Source organism: Diorhabda carinulata, chromosome 6 (assembly GCF_026250575.1).
Source record: "Diorhabda carinulata isolate Delta chromosome 6, icDioCari1.1, whole genome shotgun sequence".
Lineage (NCBI taxonomy): Eukaryota > Metazoa > Arthropoda > Insecta > Coleoptera > Chrysomelidae > Diorhabda > Diorhabda carinulata.
Genome location: NC_079465.1, coordinates 27,009,415 through 27,029,768, shown reverse-complemented (window position 1 = coordinate 27,029,768; position 20,354 = coordinate 27,009,415). Strand labels below are relative to the sequence as shown.

The 20,354-nt window shown below is 31.2% G+C and overlaps 1 protein-coding gene across 2 annotated transcripts in view; it reads right to left on the bottom strand.

Annotated features, from left to right (window-relative positions):
• LOC130895348 (scavenger receptor class B member 1-like) overlaps positions 1-20,354 on the bottom strand; it is a 64,335-nt gene that overhangs the window by 7,712 nt on the left and 36,269 nt on the right. For both annotated transcript variants that reach the window (XM_057802585.1, XM_057802584.1), the window contains exons 2-3: positions 5,075-5,166; positions 3,081-3,241 (exon numbers count right to left, since the gene is read on the bottom strand). In XM_057802585.1, the coding sequence (XP_057658568.1) occupies positions 3,081-3,241; positions 5,075-5,166 (253 nt within the window). The remainder of the gene's footprint in view (positions 1-3,080; positions 3,242-5,074; positions 5,167-20,354) is intronic.

Below are 20,354 nucleotides of genomic sequence, written 5' to 3'. Positions count from 1 at the left end.
CTATATAAAGCCCATAAAACCGAGAAAACAACAGGTCTCATGTCAGATTAAAAATTGGGATCATCAATCTGATATTTTTCTTTTCGAAATTACCTTTGGTTTTTGTTATACAAAAGTAGCAATATTCAAAATAGTTGGTGGGTTTTCGCCAAGCCCATCTGATTACAACCTCAAAATTCATGAAATAAACCATTTTCACAGTTTCAAAAAATGGTCTGGCCCCATCATAAATTTAGCAAATGCGTCTCGTGTATGACATGACAAATTTTTTAACTAAACCGAGACTGAATAAGAGAAAAAATGATCCACTCTATAAAATATTTCTGCTTAGAAATACAGGCCAATTTAATAACAAATAAGATTGTTGTTGTTACTTATTTGGAGGATTAAATTCCGGACCTTTATTCTAATCCTGGTAATACAGGATCGGATACAGGCAATCCTGAGATTATGTGATAACCTCTAGATGACAAACATGTACTAAAAATCATTGTTTTACATGAAAATCTCTTTTTATTCTGGCGAAATAATTGAGTGAATGTTTGTAAGATGGATCAATATCAAAAATCTTAACTTTTATCTCTCTAAAAAGTTTCATTACCTCTTTGGATTGTTAAAATAAAATCTTACAACTAATGTTGCTTTCTAAGTTTCACCTCCAAGTTTATTGGACAAATATGCATACGCTGAAAAAGCGCGCATTGGCTGAATGGAATTCAGAGGAACCATTTTGAAATATTCATAAGTTTACTCAAAATTATAAACTCTTATGGAAGTTGCTTCAAAATGACAAATCGCTTTTTTTGAATATGTCTGAGGAAAATCTTATCATACTGTTTTGTATGTCAATCAGCAGTTTTTCTCTTAACGTGACGAGTGAGTTAGTTGTTGTTAGTCACTTTCAATTAATAAGGAATCATTCTGCATCTCAATTTCTCTTTCATCTTCTTTTTCAATTTGACAGTTATTCTTCATTCTCCCAGTGAACGCATCAATCTGCTTCTTCAGAAGCTGTTTGCTTGGACAAATCTTTGAGACTGTCATTCCAACTTCTTCCATAATACGGAACTCACTTTAATGATGTTTAATGCGATCTAACAAGTGGCCGTGTCTCCAATTAAGAAGCCAAACGTGACTCATTGTCGCTCAATTAGTGAAACAAAAACTTGAAAAAGCATTGACTGTGCACAATTAGCATCAGAACGACAAAGCACTTCTATCGATATTATTCAGTTCTACAAGCGCTTTCTGGATACAATATTTGAGGAACTTAAGGCTTTCAAACTTTGTTAACAAACTATTGGAACTGGTTTCGCTGGAGTGCGATCAAAAAAGCTTTTTTTTATGTTCCAATTTCACAAACTTTTGCAGTATAGTGTCATGTTTCAAGGATACTCGTTTAAAGATATGAACCATTTTGCGAATGTTCTTAATTACTTCTTTAATATTTCCGTGAAACTTTGAATAATAGGAACTCATCCACTGCAGTCCTTCGTGCTAAAACATCATCAAGACTGTCATTTTTATTGAAATAGTCCCTATTAAAACTATTTTTCCTTTCAGTGGTAGCTACCTGTGGATGTTGTTGCTGCTTTTTCCATTTTTAAGGATTGTTTTGAGGACAAATGTGTATGTAATCTTTTCGTATATCCTTCTGCGGTTTTCAAAATAGTTGGAAAAAGTTTGCATTGCGCTGTATTATTGTTTTTTTGTAATTAAAGAGGGACTCTGAAATTGACGTTCCATTTTTCCATGTTTTATATATATTATAACGTCGAATTTCAACTGCTGTCACTGCATTTGATGTCGCAACATCTGAAGGAGCCTCTATTTTAAACGAAAATGCTTTATTATTAGAATGTAAGAGTGTAAAGAATTAGATCTAAAACTGAACACTGAGGCACATCACTACCAGCTGATAAATTACTCGAAACTTCACCCTCAGCTAGTACCAGTTGCTTTCTACATCCAAGATATGATACAAACCATTATAAAAAAGTACCTCGATTGCCCTAATACTCTATTTTGTTGATAAGAATTTCATGAACACAATCGAAGGCCTTAGAGAAATCACAAGAAACTTAGGCTGTGAGAAATTTATTATTAAGTGAGGAACAGAAAAGTGTTCAGCTTTCTCGAGTTTATATTTAAAAAGACGGTTTTTCATTAGTCTTTCGATTAACTTCGATAGGTTTCGTAATAATACAATACGAAGATAGTTACGAGTGTCATGGAAAAAACTCTTTCCAAAGGACCCATCAATGCCGCAGGAAGTTTTGTTTTGAAAGATAATTATAGTTTGCAGTAGCTTTAATCTATCTACAGGTTTAAGAAAAGCACTGTGATTCTTTTGGTAGGTATTTTATAGCTAAATATTTGTTAAGTACCTCTATGTCGAGGTTATTAGAGTTTGATAAACACTTTTTGTTTATCAAATCATGACCAAGTTCATTTCGAAGAATTTCCAGCTCTAGAGATTCGACTGTTGTAATAGTTCTCACAGTTTTCCGATAAAATAATTTATAGTTATTGATATAATTGAGGATATGAAGATTTTCTGTAAATTTTATAATATACGTATTCCCTTCGTAGACCATGATTTGTGATGATCAATTTCACGAGGACTACGATGAAGTGCTGTATTGAAGCACCTTATAGTCAATATCTTCATAAAGATCAAGCCAATAATTTGTTAAATATAAGTTATGAAATTTGGTAAAGTTTTGTTTATACAAAATCCCAACCAACTCTTTTTCTGAAGAAATTTACAAGGTTATACAAATTCATGGTCAGAAAGACCTAAATTAAATACTAAGTGATTCAAATCATGAGGTAGGAAATCGGAGACTATGTAATCTAGAATTGAAGAAGTTATTTTAATAATTTGAGTTGGAAAATCCTCGTACATATTTAGCTAAAATTACTCAAGAATATTTACCAAAAACTTTCTAATAACCAACTATAGTGTATCGCTAACCAATTTAGTTAATAATGCTCTTTCTGTTTTCGTCTGTTTTAGTTTCAGCAATAACTTCAGGAAGCTTGTTCATAACTAAATATGAAAAGTATGTCATCTTTACCTATAGCAGTACGGCCCTACTTCAGTAATATTTAGCTTTTCTTCGCCGTTAAGGAATTGTTCTGAATTCGTTACGTTAAAAATGTAGAATTTTAGCGCTGGTGTGTAAGGAGGGTCTGCCCATAATCCAAATAATATGCTTCCAGGTGTAATAGAAAGCAACTGAAAATTCAAAAATATCTCAATTATCAAAATAATAACGTACGAGGTACATCAATGTTGTAACAACATTCATATTTCATATAAAAAACATTTATGTATTTAACAACGTCTAACAATGTCACAGAAATGAAGGTTATGATAACTGATCCCAAATATATGGAAAAGGTTTATATCTGGAATCAAGAATAAGAGGGCAGTCAAGCTTTTTAACACCACAAATAATAATAAAAATGATAAGACAGAAAATAATGGTTTAGGGAAAGACAGGCTAGGAAAATACCAAAAGGGTTTCAGAAGAGGAACCATAGACCTATATATTGACCGTAGACCAGACAAAAAGTTTTACAAATATAACATGAACACCTCCGTATGCTATTTATCAATAATATAATTTGTAGAAAGTCAATAAAGAACTCGAAAGACATGAAAGAGCCGAAAAAACTAATCAAATGAACACCAATAACATTGGAAAGGTCGAAAGCGCAAATACTAACCATAGAAGGTTTGATAGATGATATACACGTGGAATCAGGCGTGAAACAAGTGATAAACTATTGAGGATGTTATTCAAAATAGCACTCGAATAGCAATAAAAGAGGCTGTAATTGAAAGGACTCTTGTAAAACATCCTTGAAGTTTGTGGCACATGTAGGCGATAGAGCACTAGTAGCAAGGAATAAATCCTAGAATCGCTAGAAGAAGCAACAATCAGGATAATACTCGAAGTGCAAAAAGAAATAATAGAAATTAATAATATAAAGACCAAATACATGATAAACATAAAAAAAATGAATGGAACCAATATAAAAATTGGAAAGATTTTGAAATCAGAAGAGATGAAGGAGCAAATACAAATTGGAATTATTACAATAAAAAACTTCAAGGTAAGGAGCCTGGTTAAAGTCGCTAGTGACCAGATTGGGTGAATATAGTGGGTGAAATTCACGAATTTTAGCCATGACGATAATCAAAGTGTGTTAATCTGATGGAAAAGCACTTTCTACTCCTTCAAATTTGGTAGTTTTTTGCAATTTCCTCCTTTACCTCACTAAGCAATGATGCGTGTTACTATCCTGATATTGTTGTACATTTTTGTAGATATTGTGAACCTATAATTCCAAAAAAAAAGTTGCTATCACTTTTCTAGTCGATATAACTGTCTGTGCCTTTTCTGTAACAGATTCGCCATTTGTAATCCACTTCTTTGAATGTTTTTCGCTTAAGGACTGTAGTAATGGGTCCAGGTTCCATCTACAGGTATGAAGAGATGCAATAAATCCAACTCATTTCGCTTAACGCGTCAATAAGGCCTAGGAAATGTTCACTAGAATGTGCTTTTGGTTGAAAGTAAGCAGACGCGGTACCCAAAGCGCAGATAACTTACACGTGCATAATTTCTCAGTGAATATGTGGCAAACGCGCTCTTTGGATATATCGATGAATTATTTCATCTTTGATGATATCGATTTGATTTCAATTGGCAAGTGATTGTGCATTTTTTTGCATTGTAAAATATTGAGCCCTTAACTAATTCTGCACGTGTTCCTAAGTGGATAGCCGTGCAACGATCTTTCTGAAATGGGAGAATCATGCTTATGGATAAGGCAAACGGATTCAAAGAAGGAAGAATCAGAATTTTTCATCTTTTAATTTTGATCTGACTTCTTTTTCGATTATATCGAAGTTTGTATCAATCAAACTAATATGGCAACATTTGAATTCAGTTACCCATATTTTGCGGTTGGAAATAATGACGTCTTGCTGCTCTTTCATTCACGTAGGGGTTAAAAGGTTGAAATTTTCGGAGAACCTGAATTGATTAAGAGTACGTACCTTTTGTATAATGAAATTGAGTGGATCATAGAAGTAGATGAGGCAGGAACAACACACCATTATGACTCCTACCAAAGCTAAGGTAAGAATTTCTGCAAAATAAAAAAAAATGTTAATTTTGCAAATAATAATAATAATTAATAAAGGAAAACACAAAATATTGATTCCTTTAGAATTGGTTTTATCCCTCCTATGTTTTCCTTTTAACAGATTTTTGATTTTAAAGAAGATTTCAGAAGTCGAATGGTGCTAAATCTGCTTAGTAAATGGATACGGGAATTGCAGAAGGTAAACTCAGCATCACCAACACTCGTGACCTATTTACTTGAGTGGTTGGTTTCAAGATTGCAATTTTTGTTGGATGGATTGAAGTCCAGTCAATTTTGATAACCATCGACACTTACCCTGTACTTGAGGACATTAATATACAGGGTGTTTATAAATTCATGCGACAAACTTCAGAAAGTATGCTCGTATGGAATTTCAGACAAGTTAGAAACCTGAAATTCTATAATTTTCTTGCACTCGCAATGATCTAACCACGGATCTTTTTTCCATATTTCTGTTATATTATACGGGGGTGGAATTAGCAGCCCTTACTTCATTTCATGTCAAAACTTTTTTTTAATATGAAGTATTGCGAGTTTAATGAATAAAACTCCCAATTATTGTTTTATTTAAAAAAATTTGTACTCTCAAATTTTTTTCACAAAACCAATAGCTGCAGATAAAAAAAAGACCCACAATAGTAAAGATGTTAAATATAATACGATTTATAATAAATGCTGAAAATGACACGTGGTTAATCCTTTACAAGAGCATGAAAATTACAGAATTCTAGAAGTTTCTATAATAATTAAAATTATAAATAATTAAAATTGAATTTTAGTCTTATCTTGTAAGAATGATATTTGGGCTGATGAAATTTTGTTATGGGAAAGACTCAATCTCAATTTCATACAAGCAATCACCTCCCGAATCTTGTCGTATGAATTTAGAAACACCCTGTATAATTATCACGTTAATTGCTATCAGAATCAGTTCTCTAATTATAATTGAACTCAAAATGTTAGCTACCATTATTTATAAAACAGTTTGCTTAAATACATTTATTACATAATTATTCGTGAATAGTTTTTTATATAGATAAGTGCTTAAAATAACAAGAAAAAATCAATAATTATTTAATCATTGAATGGGTAATCGAACTATACAGAAGAATTCAATTATTTCAAAGTAATATCAGCAAATAAATTAATTATTTATGTAATTATACCATCACAAATAGTCGTTATTTTCTACCGATAAGAAATAATTCGCTTTATCTTTGACAAGAAACAAATTAAATACATTAGTCGACGGTTTAGAATAAATATTATCATTTATTCATTATTAAATAAGGAAATAAAAATTTGAAAAAAAGTGGAGCTATTCTAAAATTAGAGGATATGCTACATCAATTGTATCTAGAATAATCCTGTTAATCGCAGTTTTACTACAAATTGTTTAAATACTTATTTGCGTAGCAAACAAACAAATATCCCCTTTTAGGAAAATATTTTCTAATAAACAACTACCCTAACAGTTAAATCAGCAGATTTCTGAGCTCTTTTTGGTACATCAACGCATCCAAAACACTAAAAAGCTTAGAAGTAGCAACGAAAATCACATGTTCATAATATTATCCACACTGGAGAACTATATGCCATATACAGTCACTAATCATCGCAATAATTGTTGACTTTATAAGATCCATCCACAACATTCATCCACTTTTCGTCAAGCATCCACTAGGTCTCCTTATTGAAACTCAACTACATCTTCTCCACCAATCCAATGCAAACGTATCAGTTATTTGGGTCCAGAAGTACATCAGTATCCCAACAAACGAAAAGGTAGACCGATGCACCAATGCAGTTAATAAAATATGAAGAAAAACGATTGGTGCATGTTTATCAAGATTTTATTAACTTTTTGACTTGGTTTTTGAAGAGTAAAGATCCTTTTTCAAATGAAATCCTAGTCAACCTCAAAGCAGACATCGCATTTGTTCAAAAAATGACCTCAACTTACAAGTGGATAGTCTAAATTTAATAAAAACAAAGGGTGTAATTTCAGCTTTTCTTGGTAAATTGTATGAAGGAAAATATTGGTCAACGCGAATTTTCACAGTTTTCAAACTTGTCTTAGATAGAATATCCTGATAAAGATATTCAGACATACGTTCAACATTTGATTGCTCTGCATGATGATTAAAATCGGATTTGAAAATATTCTGTCTATGAATGATATTAATGAATAGAAGAATATGATTAAATGAGGTGCTACTTCAGCTTAACACTAATTAGGGATATTTGAAAGATCCTTCTGGAATTATGGAAATTGTGCAAGAGCTTCTGATCACGTTTCCCTCGTCATATCTTGTCGAAAAAAGTTTTAATGTCTTTACAAACTTATTAACAAAAAAGGGCAGATTGAATATTACAGAACGGGGAGATTTGTGGTTATTCCTCACAAAACTACTTATTGAGCTATGTTATTACAAAATTATAAACAATTTTTTCTTCCTTTTAACAAATTGGTAAGTAGCATTTAAATTTTTTCAGTGTAAATAATCATTTTTTGTTCGTATTTTGATATGCATATTGAATTAAAACATTCCCTAGAGATGGAGCGTCCCATAAATCCAGATATTTAGCTTGGTGATCACTAAATAGTGTATTGTACCCTGCAGAACTCCACATTCCTATAATTTTCTGCCTTGTCGACTTGTTTCCTGTTTCTAAGTTAATTCTTGGAAAATTTTGAACAATTTCCTTTTATTCCTATTTCAAGCAATAGAGAAAATCAATTATTTTACTCATTAATTCTCAAATCGCCTCTTCAGTACTTGTCCTTTCTCTGGATCCGTACTGTTTTTTCGAATGCAATGGAGTTTATCCATGAATCGTTTTCAATCATCTTAATCGAGTGAGATATTGAACATATGAACCTAAAATTAGTTGCTAGCGTTTTTTATGAACTAATGCTTTGTTAAATTGCTTTGGCCAGTTTCCGGTATCTATACTCTTTTTTATTTTTAGTTGTTTAATGATGTCCACGATGTTATTAGTGTCAGTATGAGGAACGAAATATGGATATTTATTTATTCTTTGTGCTAATCTGATTTGAAAATTCTGAAAAATCAATTATTTATATTGTTTCAAGGATCTATTTATGCAAATAAACCATAAAATCAAAATTTAAAAATTTACAAAACTTGTTGCGGATCTTAATAACTCAAACTTAATTGGAACGAAAAGTGTATTGAATGTTAATTAATGAATAAAATGAAAATTAGAATCTTTTTTGATATTTCTTGTATTTCATATTAACATATTCATATATTTATATCATACTATGGATATTCCCGAAAGTAATTAATTCAAAACCTATCAAAAACTTATCTCAACAATATTGAAATGCTCTAGACTCCTTCCGTTATTAATAAAATTAATAATTAATTTGATTATGTAAGAGTAGTCATCAAATACACACTATTTAACAGATCATTGTTCCAAAATTTTGCCGCAAAAAATTCACAAAAACTCCAAAACACGTTTAAGAATAGCTCGAAATTTTGATACCCAAGACGATACACGTCAAAACAATTGGTGAGTATACACGATAGCTCTCGTCTCGCTTCGGCATGCCTGGAGGAGCTCTATTCAAGCTTTTTCGTGCCCAAATCAAAGGATGCCTCTTGTTCGAAACAACAGCGAAATAAATATGTAGAACGATGTTAGTAAACTTGTAATATTTCCACCTGAAGATGACATCGTATATTAAAAATTATAAAGACGTCAAAATGAAGTGAAATGCTTGGTTTAAAGGTACACTAACCAGAAAAATGATGAATGTCTACATATAGGCTACTACCAGCCTCCAGTTTGTGCGGCACCAGCCTTAATGAAACCAAGAGCTTCCGCTAGACATCACGCGATATTTCGCTGGAAAACATGCTGCCCTGATCTCCAAATTGAAAGTTGAGAAAATAGTAAAGTAAGAGAAATGATTGGTTTAAAGATAAACTAGTAAACAAAAATGATGAATGTCTCCATGTAGGCTACTGCCATTTACTAGCTCGAGCGGCAGCAGTCGGCTTGGACCAGCTTCTATAAAAAGGGGTCTACAATCGAAATCCCTCGAAAAACTACACAACCACCATGAGCCTAGTTAAGTCATCGTTGTTTTCCTCGAATTTTGGTATATTAAACAGATAAAACAAATAAATAAGATAAATAAAATTTTCTATAATTTATAAGACTTTTTCTACATCCCGTTTAACAATGCTCCCTCGAGTAAGCAATTCTTAAAACTTTAGGTTATTTGTATTGGCATTTCGTTTTGTTTGCATTTTTAAATTGAATATTTTCCTAGTTGTTGAATGTTTCATATATTTTTATCTACTGAAACAGAATTTTTCACAGATTCATACGTAGCTCTACCCAAATTAACCCCCTGAAGCATTTGCACAGCAAGTTTAAAATAACTAAGTTAGAGTATAAAGGCCGATTCATAAACTTGCCGTTTGCCATTGCCGTTACCGTTTGCTGTTACAAAATTAAAAACCCATTCATAGTTGCCGTTTAACATTGCCATCTACCGTTGGTAACTTTCAACATAAAATTTTCTGTCAGCCGATCGTAGCAATATAAAAGATCCAATCACATCCATTTGCGTTTGTCACGTGATTTTGACGTTTGACGTTAGAGCGTTAAGGTAGGGTTATGTTGTTCGTTTATGGTGGTCTTGCTTGTTTTCCATTCGTTATTTCAAATAATACTGGATTATAAACCAAAATATCACGATAATAAAAAGCAGTAAACATGTCAAAAGCATTAACAAAATTTGTAGGTTAACGGCAATCACGTCAAGTATATGAATAGGGTGAATTTGCTATGAACGTCAAACGGCAAACGTCACTCGCGAACGGCAACTGCAAAGACATGTTTATGAATCGACTTTAATAGGCAATAATGTTTAATTGTGTTTTTATATTGGAATTATAAGTAGATTATTGAAGATTTTCTAAAATTATTAAACTAATTTGGAAAATAGTTTGTTATTGCCCACGTTTTCGTTATAAAGAAATGAAATGATGAAGATTGTTTATAGAATAACTTTATCATTTAAAATTGTTTATGTGTGAGAAACCAAACAGGTGTCAAAAATAGAATCAACGATTAAATGAAGCAACCGAGAACTGATTATTATTACAGTTATTACAAATCAATAAACAAAATATGTTTATTTTTCCATATTTATCAAAAAATAAATATCGTGGGTTAACAGCAATTATTATAATCTTATAGAAACATTATTTGAACCACAGGAAATTTCAAATATTCAATCTATTTATCAATGAAATATTACAATGTTATGAATGAATTAATTGAACGATAAACTATTTATGATTATTTTTTTTGTAACGGAATATTGGTTAACGAACGTCATCTATTAAATGACAACCGATGTAGAAGCAAAACTATTCCAAAACTAGAATCATTGATGACTCAATTCTTATTTATAATAACAACTTCATGATGCAGTGAATAATAATTAATGTTTCCCGTTCAAAAAGAGCGAGATGGTAAAATTTCACGTAAAGCATAAAGTTGATGTAAATGCTTCACAAAAAAGTTTTCTTTTGCTTCCCAGATCATCGCAAATTTTCATATTTTCAAGTATTCTTAATACGAATGCATTTATCTAATGATTATGAACAATTAGGATTTTGTGCAAATTGTACGCGCATAAAAACATCACGTGATCCTTACTATCAAACCTCTTATCCACATTCACGTGAATCTGGAGAAATTATTTAAAGGCATGTGTTTCGCACGCAGCAAATGTTAATAAGCTGATTTATTTTGGTATATTTATAGTGTCTATATAACTTTTTTAAGGAAAGCGTGGGAAAATTTTTCGTTAGTAGTAGACAAAAATGCCCAAGAGGAAGCAAAAACCGTTTTTTCGGTAAAAAAAAATATAACTTTACTCATTATCAACGCTATAACCACAACAACACTCACAATTGGAAAGTAATTTGGTGAGCAGTGTGCTCACGACTATAATCAATGATTCCAGAAAATTAAAATCAGTAATAAGGTCAAGGTCATACTCTAAATGTGTAATCTCGAAAAAAACAAAAAACGTATAACAGGCCAAAATTATTCTTGTTCATTTTGATGCTGAAATTAAAGAAATTAAAGAAAACAACCGTTTTTTTTTTTGGAGTATTCACTCAATTCACTGCCTCCGAACACTTTCTGAATCTAAACTAACGATAAGTACTCAGCTCCACTGCCTGATGGCGCCAGAAACGCTATTACTGTGGACATGGTGATGGCAACCGTTTTTTTTTGAGATTTACATGGTGTTATTTACATCGACTACAATTAAAACACACAAGCTCACATCTCCGCTTTTCTATAGATAAAATTGGTCGTCTCGGGCTACGAACTATTAGTCCATCCACAGTATTCTCTATATTTAAACCCGTGCGCTTTTCTTTTCTTTCCAAACTTGACTGGATCGAGTGTATGTGACAACATGGTAAAAACCAAATCGTCATTTCTATAAAATGTTTGTTTTTTATTGTAGACTTAGTTCGTACCGTACAACCCTCGTAAGTGTCTCGAGGTAAAATGAAAAATTTAATGTTTTTTATCACACTTTGTACATACACACAGGAAAACGAGAAAATAAAAATATTAGTTAATAGAAAACATAATAACCAAAATGTACAATTCAACAAAAAAATAAAATATAAATAAAATTCAATGTTCAACATTTGCTTCATCGAATAGATCAACAAACCACTTATTATGCACCTAATAATTCAAATATATTTGTTAGTTATGGAAATATTATTCAAATAAAGTGTATATCGAACGTTAAATAAATGAATATCATCATAAGATAAACTTGAACATAATTAACACAATTTGTATCATAAAATTTATACCAATTAACTATAGGGAATGAATTAACTAGAAATACATATTCTACGTAACGAAATATGGCTCGCATGAGAGAAAACGATTATCGAATCAAGGTTTTCAGATTTATTTCATCAACCCAGTATGTCAATGCACTCGTTATTTCACAATTACGTCAACCAAAATTCGATATTAATTGCGTTAAGACCGATGAATGGTAAAGAAGCTACTGGAAGGGAATATTCTAGCCAATAATTCAATACAAAGTTGTTTCGAAAATTTGAGTGTATATATGCAATTATACCATGTATTCATAAAGTAACCTTAATAGTTGTCTAATAAAGTATTTTAGGCCGTTTACAGCTGAGTAATGGTGTATAGAATGTATCGTGAATCCAAAATAACTTATTATTACATTTTCAAAATGCTACATACTACATCACTCAATAAGTCGTGTGACTGACACACAGATGGCGCTGCTATTGACAAATCCATATGACGTTTATGAAGTATCAACTGTCAAAAGACTGTGTGAAATTTTAAGACATTTCGATTAGTCTGAAAAAAGTGACAGACGATTAAGCGAAACTACAATTGTTATTTTTGAAGCAATGGATTCAAAACAATCTTGTGTGTTATTTAATCATTGTTTCTTGATGGAAAAAAATACTATACAAGCTCAGTAATGATTTAAAAAGTTTTATACGAACTTTTTTATGCAAGGTATAAATTAAAAGAAGTATTACATACTTTCCTTATGCTTTCTTTATAATACCTAGGCATTCTATAGAATGCCAAATGCTTAAATGATATTTTGAATTACATTCCATCACATTTTTCACGCAAGACAGATCTCTATATTCATTGAACTGAACTGCTATCTTTGGGCACGTTTTTCTTCAGCGGTTTTGGTTTTTCGAGGCCTCCCTGTACACCAAAGCTCCTTGTATACACGTTATAGTCCACGGTACGTCAGGGAATTTTAAATTTAAACATAAACAATTAGTATAGGAACTAAACAAAAAGATGTCTTTTTTGAAAAAGAATAAATCACAGCACGTTTTTGAATCTCACGGGATTAGTAAGGACTAAACTACAATCACAAACACCGAAATAATAATTAACTTTTGCTTTATAAGACACCGTTTTAACCTTTGCAATCTGAAAGAGAAATTTGTTGGAAATATATAATTTTGAAATTTAATGAATAAATTGGTTAAAAACTTTTGACTGATACTGTAGATAATAACAGTTATTTATCTCATTGCAATAATTAGAATTCAAAGTGATACGATACTTTTTTTTGGCGGAGTGTATTATTTTCCGAAAAAATTAGATCGAGAACGAAATATTGAATATTTCATGTGAATCGTCGGAAAATATTATCGAGCACACACAAGATTTCTCAACGTATTTATCAAGTCTGTTATGCACTTCTAACTCGCCTTGACCAATATAGTTCAAAATTTCCTTGACAACTGGCCGCCATCAATCTTCAGTATACGTAAACTAGAGAAGGTATCGCTAGTTTTCGATTGATTTCTAAAATGCAAAAATTCTGTACAATCAATTATTTGTTTCATTATGAAGGATCTATTGATGTCAAGTAATAATAAACGTTAACGAGCAATACCTTGTCTACCCTGAATACTGTAAATAGACAGGTGTTAAAACTAAATAGAATATTATACGAACACGAGGCTTGATTAATTAATTTTTTTATGTATAGATACATAATAAAATGACAATTATAGGTGAATTTATCATTTTGTTTACAAATCACCTATTTACTTCTATGTTATATATTCATACAGTTTCTTATTGCAAAATAAATGATGTATTCGAGCATTGAACCGAGTTAAACTTGGTTGAGGCGTATCAATCTCACAGTCAAGTTTTAGCTGGTTTAAATAAGAATTTTCTAATGCTTCCGAATGCATTTGGTGCTTTGAGAACAAGAAAATTTGTATTTCATGTATTTATTCTCAAAATAGTGCTGAAAATATATATCGAAATTTTGGTGAAATTGTTTGAATTAACAGTATATAGGGAGTATAGAAAAAGTTGGTGATAGTGAACTTGAACTGTTTAACATACTAGGTTCTTGGACAAATACTATTAACGATATATTATTTAAAGAGTAAATGATGATGGATATCACTCAAGGGGATGATTGACGTGATTTATCATTGTTTGACGAACCTCTTTCACATTCACCTCCTTCGTAATTGATTTATGTTGAAAACCTCTAACCTCTTTTTCAGTTTCTGAAGAGGATAATTTAGCTACCGAAACGCACTTCAAACATGTAATTGTGAATGTTGGTGTGGTGTCAGCGTACACAGTGTATTTAGATAAATTCCTTGTTAATTCGTTATTAATTCTCTGTTAAGTCATTGTTGATTTGTTGTTGATTCATTATAGATTGGTTAGGTTAGGTATAAGTTTGTTCTTAAATCGTTATAGATTAGTGTTTGATTCTTTATTCATCCGTTGTAAATCCGCTACTAGTTCGTTGTTAATTCGATGTTAGTTCTTTGTCAATTCGTTGTTGATTCCTTATTGATTCTTTGTTGATTTGTTGTTATTTATTCATTTGTTAGTCCGTTGTTAATTCGTAATGCGTTATTAATCCATTGTTGAATGGTTATTTAAGTATTGGTTTGTTGTTCTATCGTTCTAGATTAGTTTTTGAATCGCTGTTGGTTTGTTGTCTATTTTATGTTACTTTGTTGTTGATTCGTTACTTCTTCTTTATTCTTCGTTGTAAATTTGTTGTGATTTCGTTGTTAATTCATTGTTAATTCGTTATTACTTTGTTGTTGATTCTTTATTGATTCTTTGTTAATTTATTGTTGATTTGTTGTTGATTCATTGTTGATTTGTTGTTGATTCATTATTGATTGGTTATGTTAAGTATTGATATGTTGTTGATTCGTTACTTCGATGATTCTTTGTTGATTTGTTGTTGATTCTTTATTTATTCTCTGTTAATTCATTGTTGATTCATTGTATATTTGTTGTTGATTCATTATTGATTAGTTATGTTAAGTATTGATATGTTGTTGATTCGTTACTTCGATGATTCTTTGTTGATTTGTTGTTGATTCTTTATTGATTCTCTGTTAATTCATTGTTGATATGTTGTTGATTCATTATTGATTAGTTATGTTAAGTATTGATATGTTGTTGATTCGTTACTTCGTTGATTTGTTGTTGATTCTTTATTCTTCGTTCTAAATTTGTTGTGATTTCATTGTTAGTTCTTTGTTAATTCATTGTTAATTCGTTATTACTTTGTTGTTAATTCTTTATTGATTCTTTGTTAATTTATTGTTGATTCATTGTTGATTTGTTGTTGATTCATTATTGATTGGTTATGTTAAATATTGATATGTTGTTGATTCGTTACTTCGATGATTCTTTGTTGATTTGTTGTTGATTCTTTATTGATTCTCTGTTAATTCATTGTTGATATGTTGTTGATTCATTATTGATTGGTTATGTTAAATATTGATATGTTGTTGATTCGTTGCTTCGATGATTCTTTGTTGATTTGCTTTTGATTCTTTATTCTTCGTTGTAAATTCGTTGTGAGTTCGTTGTTAGTTCTTTGTTATTTAATTGTTAATTCGTTATTACTTTATTGTTAATTCATTGTTGATTTGTTGTTGTTTCATTATTGATTGGTTATGTTAAATATTGGTTTTTTGTTGCATCGTTATAGATAAGTTTTTGATTCGTGTTCTATTTCTTGTTGATTCGTTGTAAATTCGTTGTTTGTTCGTTGTTATTTCTTTGTTATTTAATTGTTAATTCGTTATTACTTTATTGTTAATTCATTTTTGTTCCATTATTGATTAGTTATGTTAAGTATTGGTTTGTTGTTAATTCTCCGCTGATTTGTTGTTAATTTGTTATTGATTGTGAATTGGTTTGTTGTTGGTTCATTATTCATTTGTTCTTCGTCGATGTTGATTCGATATTGATTTTTCGTTGACCCGTTATTGATTCGTTACTAATTTTATGCCGATTCGTCGTTCGTTCATTGTTTACTCGTTATTGTCAGTTCGTACTTAATTCGTTGCTGATTCGTGGTTGACTCGTCGAATCATTAATGATTCATTGATTCGTAGATTCATATTTCAATGGATTAATTGATATATTCATTAAGTATCATGACGATTGAAAGATTTATTTCTATTACTTAAGAAAAAGATTCAGTTTTAATGTTAGATTGCAACATGTCGGAAGGACAATGCTTCTTTTTTTAGTATAAAAACATCAACAGTAGGTACCCAAAGAAGGTCGAGGTTTATAGTCATTATTTTTTCATCCATACGAGTTATTATCATAGTTAACATCTATTCCAAGAAACGGGTTATTTGCCTTTCAAGTTTTTATTGCACAAGTATATAAAATATAAATATTAGCTCATTTATGCGCCTTTGACGGCATTGACAAGTATCAACGGGAATCACGCCATTAAAAAAAGTTATTTTCATCAAATATTATGACTGTTAATTTATAAATAATGAAAATATGACTAATTTTTATGCATAAAAATACTCCTTAATGATACTAATATGATTGCATGACAATTTGTACAAGGAAAAATCTTTGGTGTTAAAATTGTGATGAGCCTTTCCTTTGGAAATATCACCCAAACATGTTACTAAATATTATTTGATTCTAATTTTTTTTATCATTGATATTTTCCGCCTTTAGACCTTTCTCTATTAAAAAATAACTCTTCAGGCATGTCTCTTCATTACCATACTGCTCAAATGTCTTAACTATCTTCCATTATAATATGAATCACACAAATCATCTAGAAGAAGATTTTATTTTTATGTAGTATCTATATAATACTTTAAAAGGAAAGAAAGTACCTAATTACTTTCAACTTTCAATGATAGTAATTGCAAAAAATATACGATATGAAGTTTTTGATACCAAGAATAATTAGGTAGTCCACTAATCACATTAATAATTGGCTCCACTACTCCACAATGAACATTTTTCTAGGCCTTGGCTGAACCACATCTTTGATGACTTAGTAAGAGATCTAAACGTATTCTAAATTATGACAGAAATGTTATATTCACAGCCAAAATAGTGGAATTCCCTCAAGAATGATTATGATGGAAAAAGAGCCAAGAACTTATTGAACTTTACTGGGAAAAGTTTATTGAGCTGAAAGGAGTTTTTGTGTTTTGGATGGCATATGAAGAAATTGGTTAAGAAACTGAATCATGTCTTGGAAATATAACTAAGGGAATGGATTAGTACAATGTTTTATTAGAAAATTCTGTTCGTTTCAATTTAAAACTGATCCGATTCTTACCTCAAGTATTTACAGAAGTTACCCAAAATTTATCCCAAATAAAGGGAAAATGAAAATAAAACTACTTCAGTTGAACGGATAAGTGAATTCTAAAAGGTTAACAACACTATTCCAGTTAATTAAATAGTATTTTTTTACATGGAAAACATTGAGAAAAACAAGAAAAAGTTATGAAAATATTATCATAAGAGTACCATGGACTAAATTGTGAGTATTTATTTGTTTGTATGAGCAGAGATTAAAGTGAAGTTACTACATCAGATATAGATGACAAAATCCTAATGGAAACTTTTTAAGAGCCGAAAATTCTATTTTTGATAAAAAATTTCCTTAAAATTATACCCACACACCTCGGAATTCATATTTGTTCACCCATTATACAAGTATTTATATTATGAATATAATAAGAATGTGCTAAACGTGACTTTTAATTTCAATGAAATACCAATGCCGCAAGAGTCGATGAATGTACTATTGTGTACAAACAATAATCAGTATTTTCACCAATCTCGATAAAATAATACTCGACAATATAAACACATGAAATATGTGGAATAGTCTTCAGTGAATCAGCAAGATAAATAAGGTCTATGAAATAAATATTGTTCGTAGCAGAGAGCGTTTGGAGTCTCCTCTTTCATTTGAGTTGGCGCATCGTCTTCCAAAAACAGTTCTATATTCAATTTTCCACATTTCCAGAAAAATCCAACTTATACGATTATAAAGCAGAAACTAAGGGTCCAAAATAACTGAAATTTTAGTGGGAATCTCTAAGCGCTAGCGCAAATATATTTGACATATTTGGGTTAAGGTCATAAGATCTTCAGACAACTTTTGTATGAATAAGTAATCAAACCTCTATAAAGGACAATACAGCTCTCATTTTTCTTCATTTTCTTATACAATATTGCTATCCTAGTTAACTGATAAACCTTACACATTTTTGAAAAGCAGGACGCTGCGTTAGAATTATTATATGTTATATAATTAGATTTCTGTTAAAAATTCTATTTTTTTAAAGATATGTTTCTTAAAACCCAATCAACCATTCTTCTTCTTCTCATGCCGTCTTCTCATTGAAAGTTGGCCACCACGTTTTTAAATGCGTCTCTGTTCCTCTAAGCACGAAACAATTCTCCGACGCTGAGATTTGTCCATTCTCTCATGTTAAGGAGCCAGGATTTCTTTTTCCTGCTGATGCCTTTCTTTTCCTCAACTCTGCCCTGCATTATGTTCTGTAGCAGTAGGTATTTGTCGTTGTGGAAGAGTGTCCTATGTAAGATGTCTTAGTACTTCGTCGTTGGTGATTCTGTCAGTCCAGGATATCTTCAGGATGCGTCTATAGAGATTTTTTTCAACTTGTTCGCATCTATGGGAATATTTTTATCTAGAAACACTCTTCGACTTGAGGTCGCAATTTTATTAATTTTTAGTTTTTTATGATTCCATAAACATAGACAAACATGCAGTATGACTAAATAGGCCAGTAAAAAGGGCTAGAACTTCAATTTAAATTGCTCCTGCGATATTTTTTTTAATTGTAGGTCATAACGGGCATATGACTTATGAAGAATCTCATCACCCCCTAAGGGGGGTGCGAGCCCGCCAAAATACGCGTCAAATTCGTTGTTTGAGGTAATTTCAGAACATATGAGATTGTCTTATCAAAAAAAACTGTAGAATAAGAAAGGGCACAAAATTTTACAAACAAAAGGTTGTTACAACAATTTCGCCAAATTGCACCTTATTCCTGAAAAAAATTGTTGAAGGTAAGCGTTTCCGCGCGTCAAGCTATATTTTTTCAACCAGCGTGGGGAATAAAAATCCATAACTCCCGATGAAAATATCCGATTTAGACGAATCTTACGTCATTTTGAAGATAAATTTTTCAGCTTTCTATCGATATATTATTATTTTTCATAAGCAAAGTGAGCAGCGGCGAAATTGCAGCTTAAACTCTCATTACACTACTATTTCTAACTGCGTGAAATAATGCTCGAGATCAATGAAATCTTGTCTCTATCTTTGTAGCGAGTAAAATTAAGAGTGGAGGAGTACTTAATTGTTAAATTCCATAGCATAGTCAGTACCAGTATTGCTGGTTTCAAATACGATTATTTTCGAAAGTTCGCTTTTTTTGGGTTATAAAATCTTGACAGAGTTGATAACTTCAAATGTTGATATCTCAGGAATAAACGCACGTATTAACATGAATCAAAGTGGAATCTGGAGAGGAATATCTACTCTTTTTGAGAGGTTCCATAAAAATGCGCTTCCTTGCAGGGATTTTTAATAAAACTCAGTCAATCTTGTAGTAGCTGAAAACATAACTCTGTCGACGTTTACACGCATTGCATCTTATCCGGAGGAATATAAAATCAGTCCTTGGAGGAATAACGGCATTCAATACACTCAAAAGAACTATTCAGAAATATACCTGGAAGGAACGCATTCAAATTCTTCTACCTGTATATTGTCGGCCGGGAACCTAGTCCGAGCGGTAATAGTCCCAGACTGTGAAAACGAGGACGCAGATAGTGATAATGATTAAATAAATATATTATTCTACCCATTTATTGATGGTGATTTCTCGAGAATTCATTTCTTTGTACCCTTCCTCAATATTCATAAAAAAAACACTTATCCGTTAGGGCCGGTCTCTACGTTTGATTTATACAAGTTTATCTGAATTTATTAAAGAAAACGATTCACGTAACTGGACTTTCAAAACTCAATAACGACATTTCTCGAGTTTTCATTCGTATTTTTATCTGAAAGCAGTGATTTCATATTTTTTTTTCACATGTTTCTGGGATAACTTACTATTTTTAACAATTTTGATTATTTTCATTACGCAAGAGCGATAATCTCAGATATCTCCAGAAAATACTCCCAAGAAAGACATTTTATCGATTTGGGGAGGGAGGATGTGTCACACCAAGGGGTTGAC